Below are 16,150 nucleotides of genomic sequence, written 5' to 3'. Positions count from 1 at the left end.
ATGTCAGTGTTTACTGATCAAGTCCCAGAGGTCGTTGTCCCACCACATGCTGGTGCTACCCCGCCGGTGATGCAGACAGACAATGAGAACTGTGATGACACTTCCATCGAACCGGAAGATAATGACAGCAACACTGAGAGTGGGGTCGAAGACTTTACTACTCAATTAAGCTTAGACAAGGACTGAATACTGTAGAGGGCTCTGCTACTCTAAGGCTTTTTTGAATGTTGCATGATAGATAGAAATTTACAAAGATTGATTGGTGTAATACTATGTTACAAATTCCTGGACACATCCTGGTCCAAACTGTTTGTCCCCCAAGTTTCTGCCAGAAATGCTGGGCTTTCCATTCTGGGTATGCATGTAGTATCAATTCAGATAGAGTTGTTAGATGTCATTTGGTTGCCAAAAGTGAACAGCAAAGCAAGTCTGGACAGGCAGCACCCTGCAGAGGATGTCAGAACAAGGGCCCATTGAGGTCTTTCAGGTCCCAACACCAACCCTTCTGGCTGCTGTGCTACTCGACTTGTACAATGTATGCCATGGACAGGACACCCCACTCATCGATAACGGTGCATCCCAATTACGTTTTGGGTTTTCTCTATGTCCTCTGTACTGGTATATCTACGGTATGCTTAACGCGAACAGGAACATGCCTTTGATTGCGTGTTCATCACATTGGGGATCGACACAGACACCATTGACCACCCCAGTGTTAATGACAGAGCAGCTCGCATCTCCATTATGCTCGAGCCTGTAGGTGCTTTCGCTCATCATGTTTCATTCTTTTTTTTGGTTGACTCAAGCACACCAGCAGTCATGTCCCAGCTCATGTTTGAACAATACTCTGTCCCATTACTGGCATTTTGCATCAATGCACTTATGTCATTCTACTACAGGTACCAACGAACTGCTCAAGACTGGGTTTGAAGCACGTGTTCAGCATGCAGGGAAAGAAAAGGAAAGAGAAGAGCGGGAAGCAGAGGAATGTCATGATGAGGCAGAACGAGAGAATGATTTGATGGTTGGGCTGGAAGGCTGTGTGAGGAACAAGAGGTATATATATTCGATTCTTTGTGTTAACTGCTTGTTGGTGACACTACACTTAGGCGATCATGAGCAGGATTAAGGAGCATGAACAGTCGCAAAGCTGCCCTTTTGGATAGGAACAGTGTTGTTGCAGCAGGCACAGATGAAGAACTATTGCTTCCCTTCCCACAGACGATCGAGTATCAAAGACGAACAGGAAGGCAGGTACAGGTGAGTCTCCATCTGGGCAAGCAGAGTTCACCTGCTGAAGACTGACAGGGCATGGAAAGAGGACATGTTTGGCGCTGACAACGAAGATTGGGCAATATATTGTAAAATCGTACATCCCAGATACCTTTACTCCCATATGTTTATTACCCAACTATGTAACCAGAATACAGTTGCACCATCCTCTGATGAAGAAGACGATATCCAACGACTGCTGCTCGTTGAATCGAAGCTCCTTGCACATGACCCAACCTTTTGCTGCAAGAATCCATTTCAACACCAAATGGTGGCATGTCTGTGAATCATACTTTGCTCTGTTGGTGGCAGGAGCCAATGCTGCTAGAATTGGCAAGGTTTTGCAGACTGTCCCCGCAACATTCACAGACACAGAAAAGGCGCGGTTAGTAAAAGTAAGGCCATATCCTTTGCAGTTATTTCTTGGGGCTGTTTTACTTGTCACTGACCATGATGTCAACACAGAACATATATACTACTGGTGGTCCCTCTCAGTTCTGCGGGCTTTGTGAGCCAGTCTACTCAGCACTTCATCCAATCCTTCCACCTGAGATGGAACTCCTCCAGTCAAGACGGCCCAAGATGCCACGATGGATGCATGGAGGGGAATGGTGACCTTTGCAAACATGGAGGAATTCAAAGATGTAGGGGTTACTTGACAGCAAAATGAGGAGTGGGGCAGTGAGCAGATAAAGAGATGGTGGGGTGGGAACTGGAATGCTGCTCAATGGTCCACTTACAAGCGTGTAGGTAGGAAGTACTTTCATCATTGGGGCCCTTTGCCTTCCTGTTACACTGGAATTCGACCCCTTCATGGTAAGTCAAAAATCGATGCATGCTCACAAAACTGACCACCTGTATTGTCCTTAGATAAAGGTGCAAGCAAGTGACGATATTACAGAGGGTGCGTCCAGGGGCACCCATAGGACTTTGGTATTGTACACTGCCAATTGATGGCAAATTGGCGCTTTCTCACTTATCGATATATCATGCCGCACATTCACCACAACTTCTCACTGTGTAGATCGCCAGCCTGCATTCCCCACTGTTCCTGTCCATGGAATTGTACACTGCCAATCAATGACAAATCGGCACTTTCTCACTTATCGATATATCATGCCAAGCGTTCACCATGACTTCTCGCTGTGTAGATCACCAGCCTGCATTCCCCACCATTCCCATCCATGGAACCACATGTATTGTCCTTAGATAAAGGTGCGAGCAAGCGACAATATTACAGAGGGTGCATCCAGGGCCACCCGTAGGACTTTGGTATTGTACACTGCCAATCGATGATGAATCGGCACTTTCTCACTTATCGATATATCATGCCAAACGTTCACCATGACTTCTCACTGTGTAGATCGCCAGCCTGCATTCCCCACTGTCCCCGTCAATAAAAGAAGACTGCTCTTGACTTGATATTGTAAAATATATTATAAAATGTTTGTGAGCCACAGAGTAACGAATTGCCAGTGCTCTGGCTCTTGTGTACCTCCAGTAATGCCATGCAGCGCAGCACAGTGGGCCGGCTCCAGCTCCAGCAGCCAGTGCATGTCAATGACTCTACTGATGTTTTAAGTTTCATTAAGGCTGGGAGCTGTGCTGGCTCGTGACTGAAACATAAAATGTCAGGCACTCATCAACATGCAGCCAACATCCAAAACAAAGGATGAAATGCCACCAAGACTGTGACCTTCACAACACCCTAAGTCATGACATGTTTACTCCTTGACTGATATTGAAATTTCTGTCAGTGTAGCAGCTCAGCTGCAGCATGTCCAACATTAAGTTTTCCCATAGCATATCAACTCACCTGATTTTAAGTATATCATGCAGGCACTGAATGTACTGCTCTCCACATTTGACATTATTTTTCATCACTGTCCTGCTGCATACAATTCACACATGAAATTTAGGTTCTCAGTTGACTAGCAGCAGTGTTTGTACATGCATAGAATTTAAAATTCTAGTTGGGACATGGACTATTAGTGATGTATACTAGATTTCTAATAACAGTCAAGCTTGTACATCATGGACACCTTACTGATACCTTGGATTTCAGTAGACTTGCAGCACTACACAATGTACTCATGAAATTATAAACTTAGTATGTGTGATGGGTGGGATTCAGATCAACCTGCTACCGAATTATGCCTGGGGTGAGTACTGGCTATAGTAGTTATTAGTGTTGTGTAGTGTAGGCTATGCTACACTTTGGTAGTGCACATTTTTGACTACCATTGACTACAAAAAGTGTAGCATTGAGTGGTAGTGGTCAAGTGACATGACAAAAGATCACATGATACAAGGTCATGTGCAGCGATCACATGACTGATTATGTAATGATCATGTGTGCTGGTGTCGTCCAAATGTGACACTGCCCCAATCACGTGACAGTCACTGCCACGGTCTCGTGACCTGAGATCATGTGACAGAGAGTCACAGAGCAGTGCAGTGGACTGGTCACGTGATCAGGCACCTCAGATGACTGGGGAGGTCTGTCACATGATCTTATTAGTCACATGTAGGCACAAACCCAGTGTCACATGACATCACATGACTGTACTCCCTTCATGTTCGATGCTCTGAACCTGGCACATGACCAAGCTGCCCCTGAATGCATGCTGTTCCAGAGTGTGGCTGTGCTACAACATCAATCATGTTACTACTCATTCATTCCTTGATGGAATGGTCTGTATTTTGGTAGGTGAACCGGACTACATAGTACCTATATCATGTCCAAGGATCAACCAATCAAAACCTGTTGCTGGGATATAACAGGATTGAAAACAGCCAGAAAACATCCCACCATGCATCCCTTACTGGGTGCATGCCATATTTAATACCCCACCTGGATTCACCAGGTCAGCATCTATCTATGTACAAGATTTCAGGGCAGTCCAATTGGAATTGAGTGAACAGGAATCCAATTACACTTCCCAGATGCGTGGGAAAACTTCAAAAAGCGCAAATAAAATAGTGGAGATTGCCAAAACATATCAAAAACATTTCATTGCTCACTCCCTGGTTGGGCTATGGCTACCAGATTTGAGGTGTGGCATGCTAAAGCATGTTCCAAGAATCTGGCACCATGTGCCTTGCAGTAGCACCATCTCAAAGCATCAGAAATGTACATGGGCACATCTGATCAGCAAGTCTAGTAGTGATTTATAGCTTTGAGATGAGCATTACAAAGTGTACCATTGCACCACTTGCACATTTCTGTCACTTTGAGGGGATGCTACTGGTGCCAGATTCTTGGAACATGCTTTAGCATGCCACACCTCAAATCTGGTAGCCATAGCCCAACCAGGGAGTGAGCAATGAAATGTTTTTGATATGTTTTGGCAATCTCCACTATTTTATTTGCGCTTTTTGAAGTTTTCCCACGCATCTGGGAAGTGTAATTGGATTCCTGTTCACTCAATTCCAATTGGACTGCCCTGAAATCTTGTACATAGATAGATGCTGACCTGGTGAATCCAGGTGGGGTATTAAATATGGCATGCACCCAGTAAGGGATGCATGGTGGGATGTTTTCTGGCTGTTTTCAATCCTGTTATATCCCAGCAACAGGTTTTGATTGGTTGATCCTTGGACATGATATAGGTACTATGTAGTCCGGTTCACCTACCAAAATACAGACCATTCCATCAAGGAATGAATGAGTAGTAACATGATTGATGTTGTAGCACAGCCACACTCTGGAACAGCATGCATTCAGGGGCAGCTTGGTCATGTGCCAGGTTCAGAGCATCGAACATGAAGGGAGTACAGTCATGTGATGTCATGTGACACTGGGTTTGTGCCTACATGTGACTAATAAGATCATGTGACAGACCTCCCCAGTCATCTGAGGTGCCTGATCACGTGACCAGTCCACTGCACTGCTCTGTGACTCTCTGTCACATGATCTCAGGTCACGAGACCGTGGCAGTGACTGTCACGTGATTGGGGCAGTGTCACATTTGGACGACACCAGCACACATGATCATTACATAATCAGTCATGTGATCGCTGCACATGACCTTGTATCATGTGATCTTTTGTCATGTCACTTGACCACTACCACTCAATGCTACACTTTTTGTAGTCAATGGTAGTCAAAAATGTGCACTACCAAAGTGTAGCATAGCCTACACTACACAACACTAATAACTACTATAGCCAGTACTGGTACTACATTACCACCCCAGGAAGTGTAAATGGAGTGATGTCATCATAATAAAAGTTGTAGCCCCTGATTGTACAATCATGACCATATGCTTATCTTATCAGAAAGTGGAATTTTTCGTGAGAAAAACACAAAACACTTGGAAAAACACAATTGTTTACATTAAATGTCACTTCTCCACAGTTAGATGGAGACTCCCCATACCCACTTGGAGATTCCCCACACCTGCTTGGAGATTCTCCCAACCCACTTGGAGATTCCCCACACCTACTTGGAGATTCCCCACACTTGCTTGGAGATTCTCCCAACTCACTTGGAGATTCTCCCAACCCACTTGGAGATTCCCCACACCTGCTTGGAGATTCCCCCAACTCACTTGGAGATTCTCCACACCTGCTTGGAGATTCTCCCAACCCACTTGGGGATTCTCCACACTTGCTTGGAGATTCCCCACACCTACTTGGAGATTCCCCACACTTGCTTGGAGATTCTCCCAACCCACTTGGAGATTCCCCACACCTGCTTGGAGATGCTCCCAACCCACTTGGAGATTCTCCACACTTGCTTGGAGATTCCCCACACCTGCTTGGAGATTCCCCCAACTCACTTGGAGATTCTCCACCCCTGCTTGGAGATTCTCCCAACCCACTTGGGGATTCTCCACACTTGCTTGGAGATTCCCCACACCTGCTTGGAGATGCTCCCAACCCACTTGGAGATTCCCCACACTTGCTTGGAGATTCTCCACCCCTGCTTGGAGATTCTCCCAACCCACTTGGGGATTCTCCACACTTGCTTGGAGATTCCCCACACCTGCTTGGAGATGCTCCCAACCCACTTGGAGATTCCCCACACTTGCTTGGAGATTCCCCACACCTGCTTGGAGAATCTCCCAACCCATTTGGTAAACAAAAGCCTCATTTGGGTCCTTTTTGGTATGGGGAAAGTCCCATGGAGACCCTATTTCAGCTGGAGAAAGCACCATTTGGTGTGGAGAAAGTCCCATGGAGGCCCTATTTCAGCTGGAGAAAGCACCATTTGGTGTGGGGAAAGTCCCATGGAGGCCCTATTTAAGCTGGAGAAAGCACCATTTGGGTCCTTTTTTGCATGGAGAATGGCCCATTAAGGCCCTATTTCAGCTGGAGAAACTCTCATTCTGGTCTATTTTTGCATGGAGAAAGTCCCATGGAGGTCCTATTTCAGCTGGAGAAACCCCCATTTGGGTCCTTTTTGGCATGGAGAATGTCCAATGGAGGTCCTATTTCAGCTGGGGAAACCCTCATTTGGGTCCTTATTGGCATGGAGAAAGTCCAATGGAGACCCTATTTCAGCTGGAGAAAGGCCCATATGGACCCCAGTCACTCTGACATATTTGGGGAAAAATATATTAATTGTGGAGAAATCCATTTCTCCAGCACTATCCCAGGAGAAATCCAAAGGGGGCCTGGAGAATCCCCAGGCATGGTGCTGGAGAAAAAACTTTCCCTGCCAGTGGTTGGGGATACCCAACCTGTCAAGACCTCATAGGTATATACATCTGTAGAAACATGTAGACCTAATAGGTCTCCAAAGGTGGTTGACTGAAGTGGGGGTGTCAGCATTCCCTGTAATGATGGTTTGAATGATATACTGCCCAGTACCCAGTCAATTGATGGATTGATGCAGGTGAGGCAGTTATGTCCTAATACCAGTGAACATGAAGAATCCAATGGAGTAACATGAAATGACACAGAGTTGACATCACCAGAAGGAAAGTGTAGGGAAAGATCTACTTCTTGGGAAATGACAGCATTTGTACTACCATCAAACAAGTGGAGTGGAATTGGCAGAGAAATGGAGGAAACAGGAATAGCATACTTTTTGATTATGGACAGGTCTATGAAACAATGAGAAGAGCCAGAATTGATCAATGCAGAAACAGTATCAATAGAATAATCAAGAAGTGTTACAAATGGCAGTAAAGAGTTTGGACTAGAGAGAGTGGACACATTGAGTCAGATATCTGGTTGTGCACAGTTGGGATCAACACTTCCTCCAGGCTGTGTGAGCTCCCTGGAGGAGCAGACTAATTTTTTGGCTCTGCCTTCTCCACAGGTGGTGGAGGCAGAGTTCCAGCCATAGCTGCACAGGCTTTGGCTGCATGAGAGGCAGACTTGGGACAGTCCTTAGCAGAGTGGCCAGCCTTGCCACAGAAGAGGCAGAGGTTGTTTTTCATCCTGCACTGTCATTCAGTGGAGGTGGGTTTGCCATCCTTGCCCAGAAGATGGGCAATGTTGGACTTGGGCAGGTCTTTCTGTTTGCCCTTACCCTTGGCATCAGACTTTGGCACAGAGGCAGAGGATGATGATTTAGACTTGTTGGACCTGGAGGACTGCAACTTGTCGGTGGTGGACTTGGTGGTGTGCAAGATCTCCACTTTATGCTCCCAGTAGCATGCATTGATGGTCTGAGCAAGTTCATGGAGTTGTGTGAGGGTAGAAGGCTTTCCAATGCAAGCAATCTCATCCTTGATGTGGTCTGGAAGTCTGCTATAAAAGTGGTAGTGGAGTACACTGACACTGTAGTCTTTGACCTGCAAAGCCCAGTGATTGAACTCCATGACATATTTGGTAATTTGAGAGCCATCCTTCATATTAAAGTTCTCAAGTTGTTGGATGGCATCCACTATGGCATCATGTGGACCAAAATTGGTTGTGAGCTTGTGCAAGAACTCATGATAGTCATCCATCCAGAGCAGATGGTCATAATTTTCAGGATTTAGTAGGTCTGGCTCAAACCAAGCCAGAGCCATACCCTTAAGGTAAGACTGAGCGAAGGTAACCTTCACCCTGTCAGAGCAGAATGTGCAGGGGCAGTCTTGAAAGTTCAGCTTGCATTGTACAAGGAACTTGCAGAGTTTCTTAGGGTTGGAGCCATTGAAGGTGTCAGGCTCACAGAATTTGGTTTTCAGAGTGGAGTCCCCAGTGCACAAACTAGACCATGCAAGCACATGGACAGCTCTAGCAAGAGCTACAAGGGGATCCTCTGGCAGCTCAGCCAGGTCTTCAGGGATATCCCCATCACCACTGCCCCTGCTGTTGGGATCACCATCAGGATAATCAGGGTCAGGGTTGGGTCCATCATCTTGGTTACAAGGAGACAGAGTATGGAAGGTTGTTGGGGTGGAGGTCAGAGTGACCAGCTTGTGAAGCACTTTTGCCTTCAGTGCAAGAGTGGCTTCAAGTGGAGAAGGATTGAAACTATTCAACAATGGAAGGGAGTCAACACAGATTAGCTAGCACTACAGTGAGGTTCTCAGAAACCTCTCTTTGGGATTGAGCTCAAGTTCTCATAATGGTGTAAGTTTTTCAGAGGACAGAGAAGGAGATCATACAAGTGTGAGTATGAATATACTGTCAAGTCCAGGCCTACTCTGACCAACTCTGATAATAGACAGGGTCTGGGGAGGGGTTCAGAAGCAAGTCTGACAGAAAGAACTGAACTCCAACTGGCAGAGTGTTGGCAGGAACAAAGTCTGCCAAGACAAAGGTGGAGCAGAGTGAGGGTGTTGGGTTTAGCTCATGCACTACCCCCTTGCATGATCTCAGCCCTCATATTTCAGAGGGAGAGTACAGATGGAAAGTCAAAGGTAACTCTGACAGACAGAGGATGGAGACAGAGGGAGTAGGAACTAAGTTGATATTCATACTGAAGAACAGCAGAGTACAATACATGCTTTTATACTACTACAGAGGTACTGTAACTGGAATCAGAACTGACATATGGAGACTCATAAATTTTTCAAGTAAAAATTCCTAGATGACAAATGAAGGGTAGACAGAGGACATACAAATGGGTAACATAGAACATCCCAAAAAGGAAACAGTCCAGGTGCCAGACCATGCAGTGTGCATGCTGCAGAGTAGCTGACTGCATGCTGTCAGGGAGAAGTCTGAAGGGTAGTCACATGACTCCTCAGGGAATGGTCCACCCAGTCTGGTAGGAGAGCAACACAAGTCTGACAGTAGTCAGAGCAGAGATGGTTCATAAATGACAGAAGTTGGGCAGATTTGGTGTGGAGTGAGTGAATGACTGGTGGAAGAGGGTGTGGAGTGAGTAAGGACTTAGAATGAATGCACAGTCATGACAGAGGGTACCATTGTATTTGCCACATGGCATAGTGTCTTGATGAACATCAGTGCCTGTTAACATGGCAGCCAATGCACCTGACAAGTCATCACTTCTTTTTTTTGGGGGATGTAAAGCAATCACAAGTTCATTGAATGAGTCTTAAAGGTTTGGAACACATACCGGATGCACTTTGATGGCAATAAGCTTTCTCCATGTACTGAGTGTTCGCATTTCAGAGGCATCTTCAAAGTGGGATTGTCAAAGTCAGTACACTTTATGCATATATGAAGACTAAAGAAAGGGGTAGCAAGTATGACATAGTTTAATGGTCATGACATAGACAAATATATGCATGTGAACTAGAATCCCATGGTATTTTCAAATGTTGATGTGAAAAAAAAGTTTTTTTCCAGAGCAGGCACCTGTTTTGTGTGGTCAGATAATGGAAGTTTCAGACTACACAGTATATGTCTCTTTTTTTTTTTTTAAGGGAATGGCAGAAGGTGATTTCCTTTGCATTGATGCTTCAAACATGGAGTAATCAAGAGTTTCAAAAAAAAAAGGCTTAGATGATTATGATGACAATGATGCAATGCAGGTGTTACACATTTCAGCATGGGAAGTATAATGATAAGTGATGAAATAATGTCTTTTCATGTTTAATAAACAGACTTTTTTGATGGAATAGAAACGGTCACTTTGTAGTTGAATGTTTGTTTCTGTGTGTGTAAATCCATGAGAAGGAAGATGACATCCCAAGATCATTGACAAGCATACATTTTTTGTATGGTTTGCATCCCATGAGTTGAGGAACTGTTGGTCATGTTTTTTTGTTGTTGATCCAGTTTGCATGCATTTGATTGATGGTGAAGTTTGATGTTCCACACCCATCTGTTTATGTTTCAGATTCATGGAGATCTGTTTGGACATTAGTCAAAAAGTTTCAGAGAAGGCAATGAATGTCTTATGCAGGGATCAGATGCTGGCAGCAAATGCATGGATTCTTTAAAGGAAAGGTACAACTTCAAAATGGCATGTCTGACATTGTCTTGTGCAATCATGAGGTCAAATTCTACATTGACTTCAATAAAATCACCATGATTGAGAGATTCTTCCCCTAAGGACAAAATATCTCCACAGTCATTCATGTCAAAGAGGGTGTAATCATCATCAGGTGTCTGGACATTATTTGACCAAGAGTTTTGAGCATCAACTGACATGGAAGGCATGTGAGATGTCGATGCAGAAGAGGCCTTTGTGATAGAAATCCTGCATTGCAAGAATAAGTCAATTGGTGTTGTAGTGACAATGAAGAGGCATTTGAAGGCATTTACTTGCAAAAGTCCCTGCAAGATCAAGGGATTCCAGCTGGTTTTTCCATGCAGAATCAAAAATATTGCCTCCACATGACAAAACCAATTTCTCTGTAGTGAGACCATTACCATGGTCAATTCTGAAACATGTCATCAGTAGGAACAATGATAGTTATGATATGAATCCTCACCATCACCAATTCCCATGACTTCTGATTTGGAATGACTGTAGAAAGCCAAACAGACATACAGAAACAGGAAAGAATGTGCTCAGGGAGCAGAGAGGGGGTGATTTATAGACAAGGAGATTGTTATGATTCTGATTTGTGTTTTCACCATTATTGACAATGGTCACCCAAGATGTCATTTCTTCCAAAGTAGAGGGGAAGCATTCCCAGTCAGCTAATGTTTGTCCTTTCACATGAAGTGAAATTGTGAGCTTATTTTCTTCTGGCCACAAATCCTTAGCAAGAGCATCAGCCTTCAAGCGAATGAAAGTCAAGAAGGGGCATGGATGATGTATCAGGATTCTAGACAGAAAGGTTTTATGTCAGGTAGGGAAAGGGATGTGAGGGACAAGTACATTACATGGTGATGACATCATGTGAACTGTGCTTTGAATTGTGAACTGGAAAGGTGTTGTGGTTGGAAATTGCAATGAAGAATGTGGGTTGCAGTAGCAATGGGGGGAGGGGTAGCACTCGGAGAGCAAATCAAATGCACAGTCTAGAACATTTGAAAGAAAAGAAATCTGGCTCACAAAAGTTTGTTGATCAGAAAAGCATTGCACATGTTGTAGATTATTAAACTGATGTGTGGTCATGTCATCCAAATCAGCCAATCATTGAAACTCACAGCAAAGATCCTCTTGCAGGTGTCCAAGAGATTGACAAGGGGTGAAGTAATGAAGAATGGCAAGATCATTAAGAGAGGTTGCACAAGATAACATCATGTATGCATGTTGAATTCGATGGGCACTGGCAAGATTGACAACTACTTGGGACAACGATGCACCCTAGACTTTGTAATCTGTAAAAGCCCATGCTGGAACAAGCAGTAATTGTTGATGTGTCAGTTTAAAAAGTGAATTGTCTTCACCATGATACAAAATAGTGAATCCCTGAGGAAATTTTGGTACAAAGTGACTTTCTTTGTTAGGAATTTGGATCGCAGAGGATGGAATTTCGACATATGCACAGCATGCAACTCTTGTTCCATTTACTTTATCATATACAACATCATGAAGAATTCCATGTGTGCCATTAACTATCTTATACTGGAATGCTAAATTTTCAGTAATCTGCACAGGCATTCCAGGAAGAAGGGGTAACTTTCCCAAACATTCCTTCGATTCCTTTGGGCATACCTGGCACAATTGCTTGTTTTCTTCGCCACTCATTAATTGTCCTTGACAGATATGCTCTGCATTATAATACTTATAAGGCTGTTTTGTTGCTGAAGCATATAATTTAGCTTTCTCATCATTGTATTGATCTTGCAATCATCACTCTCCAAAAATGACTGGGGCATCTTGGAATGTATCAAACTGGTCAGGTTTTTCTTGCTGTAACTGAGATAACATATGGCTCATCAAAATTTCATAATCAGATTGGCCATTTTGTGGATCTGTTGATGCATTCCCACTTTGCACATGATTCAACAAGTCTACAAATTCTGGATCTTCTCGAGCCTGCTGGTTTTTTTGCAATTGAACAATGTGACTTAAATTGCACCAAATATATGCCCCAAACAGCCTTTGTTGGCTTCAGATGGTTTTGAAAGTATGTTTGTCAAGGTTCTGCACCAAATTCCACAAATATAAAGCTGCACTGTTGACAGGTCATGTCAAGTCTGGGCCTACTCCAACCAACTCCAATGCTAGACAAGGTCTGGAGAGGGGTTCAGAAGCAAGTCTGATGCAAAGGAACAGAACTCCAACTGGCAGAGTGTTGGCAGGAACAAAGTCTGCCAAGACAAAGGCAGAGCAGAGTGAGGGCATTGGGTTTAGCTCATGTGCTACCCCCTTGCATGATCTCAGCCCTCATATTTCAGAGGGAGAGTACAGACAGAAAGTTGGAGGCAACTCCAACAGACAGAAGATGGAGACAGAGGGAGTAGGAACTAAGTTGATATTTGTACTGAGGAATGGTGGAGTATGATACATGCTTTTATACTACTATGGAGGTACAGTAACCAGAATTGGAACTGACATATGGAGACTCATAAATTTTCAAGTAAAACTTCCTAGACAACAAATGAAGGGTAGATGGAGGACATATGAATGGGTAACATAGAACACCCCAAAAAGGAAACAGTCCAGGCACTGGACCATGTGGTGTACATGCTGTGGAGTACCTGACTGCATGCTGTCAGGGAGAAGTCTGAAAGTAATCACATGACTCCTCAGAGAATGGTCCACCCAGTCTGGTAGGAGAGCAACACAAGTCTGACAGCAGTTGGAGTGGAGATGGTTTGTAACTGACAGAAGTTGGGCAGAGTTGGTGCAGAGTGAGTGAATGACCAGCAGAAAAGGGTGCAGAGTGAGTAAGGACTTGGAATGAATACACAGTTATGACAGGTCGCAATTGCCCCATGTCTCCTGTGAAAATTATGTTCACACCCCCAAATGGTTTATCCTTTCCTTTCTGATCCTCAACCTTCACAGTTGCAATTTGCTCAGCTATTTCTGTAAGTAATTCCGCAGATACCATGGATACTTCATCTAACACAAGATATTTTATTTTTTGCCAAAGATGTTGTAATTCCTCTTGATTTCGTTGACTGCTGCAAACTCCCATGTACATCAATGCAAGAATAGTGTATCCTCCTATAAGGGAAGTGGTACTACCTGTCAGGGCACTCAAGGAAAGCTCATGCCCATGGTTCATTTGGTTAAACAAGTCTTGAATGGCATGGATTACATGACTTTTACCAGACCCTGCAATTCCTGTTATGAACATTAGCAATTGATCATGAGTTACACCAATCATATGATCTGCTACAATCCTGAAAGCATGTTCTTGCTCTTTGTTTTCTGACAGTTTCCAGTCTTTTATAACTTCATTGATAATGTCAAGATGGATTTTGATTTGTCTGGCTCTCTCAGAGGAACTCATAGTATCATCTATATCTGTGAGAGAAGAAACAGTGATAGAAGGTTTCCTTTCATCAACATTGCAAATTTCATTGTCAATGTCATTGTCATCCTCACCATCTAAACAACAAGGTCTCTTTCATTTCATTTCTGCTGTCATATACTAATATGAACAGCCAACTGATCATCTAGAGCTGGATGAAGACATTGAACACTGCCCAGGCTTTCCAATGGTTGTGGACAAGAAAAACAATCTTGACAATGTGTCATGACCATACATTCATTCTAAGTCTTCACTCACTCCACACCAACTCCACTCACCTTCTGTTGTTTACAAACCATCTCTGCTCTGACTGCTGTTGGACTTGTACTGTGCTCCTACTGGACCACATGGACCATTCTCTGAGGGGTCATGTGACCTCCCTTTGGACTTCTCCCTGACAGCACACAGTCAGGTACTCTGCAGTGTGCACACCACATGGTCCAGCACCTGGATTGTTCCCTTTTTGGGATCTACTATGTTACCCATTCAGATGTCCTCCATCTACCCTTCATTTGTTGTCTAGGAAGTTTTACTTGAAAATTTATGAGTCTCTGTTTGGCAGTTCTGATTCTGATTACTGTACCTCCATCGTGGTATAAAAGCATGTATTGTACTCTGTTGTTCTTCAGTACAAATATCAACTTAGTTCCTACTCCCTCTGTCTCCATCTGCTGCCTGTTGGAGTTACCTCCAACTTTCCATCTGCACTCTCCCTCTGAAATATGAGGGCTGAGATCATGCAAGGGGGTAGCACACAAGCTAAACCCAACACCCTCACCCCACTCTGCCTTTGTCTCAGCAGACTTCATTCCTGCCAACACTCTGCCAGTCAGAGTTCAGTTCTTTCTGTCAGACTTGCTTCTGAACCTCTCCCCAGACCTCATATAGTGGCAGAGTTGGTCGGAGTAGGCCTGGACTTGACAGTATATTCATACTCACACTTGTACAATCTCATTTTCTGTCCTCCAAAAAACTTACACCACTATGAGAACTCAATCTCAATCCCAGAGAGAGGTCACTGAGAACCTCGCTGCAGCACTAGCTAATCTGTGTCAACTCCCTTCCTTTGTCAAACAATTCCAATCCTTCTCCACTCAATGCCACTCTTGCACTGAAGGTGAAAGTGCTTTGCAAGCTGGTCACTCTGACCTCCACCCAACAACCTTCCATACTCTGTCTCCTTGTAACTGAGATGATGGACCCAACCCTGACCCTGATTATCCTGATGGTGATCCTGATGGCAGGGGCAGTGGTGATGGGGATATCCCTGAAGACCTGGCTGAGCTGCCAGAGGATCCCCTTGTAGCTCTTGCTAGAGCTGTCCATGTGCTTATGCAGTCTAGTTTGCACACTGGGGACTCTGCTCTGAAAACCAAAGTCCACAAGCCTGACACCTTCGACAGTTCCAACCCTAAGAAACTCTGTGAGTTCCTCATACAATGCAAGCTGAACTTTCAAGACTGCCCCTGTGCATTCCACTCCAACAGGGCAAAGGTTACCTTTGCTCAGTCTTATCTTAAGGGTATGGCTGTGGCTTGATTTGAGCCAGACCTACTAAACCCTGACAATTATGACTGCCCACTCTGGATGGACGACTTGATAAAATCACCCAGTCTTAAGGCCTTGTGCCCAGTGTAAGAGACTGATATTTAAGTAAATACTACAGGAAACATACCTTGTGCCCAGTGTAAGAGACTGAAGAAAATATCACTGGGCACAGAGCAGTAAGTGCGCAAAAATGATAAACAGATGTAAATAATAAACAAATGTAAACCAAGGACACTTAGAGCGAAGCTAAGTGCCCACTGCAAGTCTGTAGAGTGAGAATAGAACATAATAAAGGACAAACTGCGAAATGAGGTGCACAGGCACCACATATGAACACTTCCCCCTGATTGTGCAACTCTGAAGTCAAGTACTTCCCCCTGATGCACCAAGTCCTAGCATCTTGCAGAATTCAATGACCTTGGGACGAGGCAATGCTTTGGTGAGGAGATCTGCAGCCTGGGAGGTGGTAGGAATGAAAACAGGTGAGATAAGACTCTCCTGCACCGCATCTCTTAGCCAGTAGTGGCAGAGATCAAGTTGCTTCATCCTTCCATGGTGTTCAGGGTTCTTTGCAACAGAGATCGCAGATTGGT

General features: G+C 44.3%; 1 protein-coding gene across 1 annotated transcript; it reads left to right on the top strand.

Moving 5' to 3' along the window:
- Positions 1–2,537, top strand: F5J12DRAFT_935275 (uncharacterized protein; the record flags this gene model as incomplete). Its single annotated transcript, XM_051749607.1, has 13 exons — positions 1–139; positions 239–355; positions 420–629; positions 695–760; positions 900–1,056; positions 1,167–1,260; positions 1,431–1,667; positions 1,738–1,780; positions 1,840–1,922; positions 2,023–2,088; positions 2,143–2,176; positions 2,297–2,337; positions 2,424–2,537. The coding sequence occupies 13 exons, from the start codon at positions 1–3 to the stop codon at positions 2,535–2,537; spliced, it is 1,401 nt and encodes a 466-aa protein (XP_051600715.1).
- Positions 2,538–16,150: the final 13,613 nt, after the last annotated feature.

The sequence above is a fragment of the Pisolithus orientalis genome (genome assembly GCF_024613125.1).
Source record: "Pisolithus orientalis strain OTSU chromosome Unknown F5J12scaffold_11, whole genome shotgun sequence".
Lineage (NCBI taxonomy): Eukaryota > Fungi > Basidiomycota > Agaricomycetes > Boletales > Pisolithaceae > Pisolithus > Pisolithus orientalis.
Note: the sequence above shows the minus strand (reverse complement) of the source record. Positions and strands in the feature narration are given on the sequence as shown.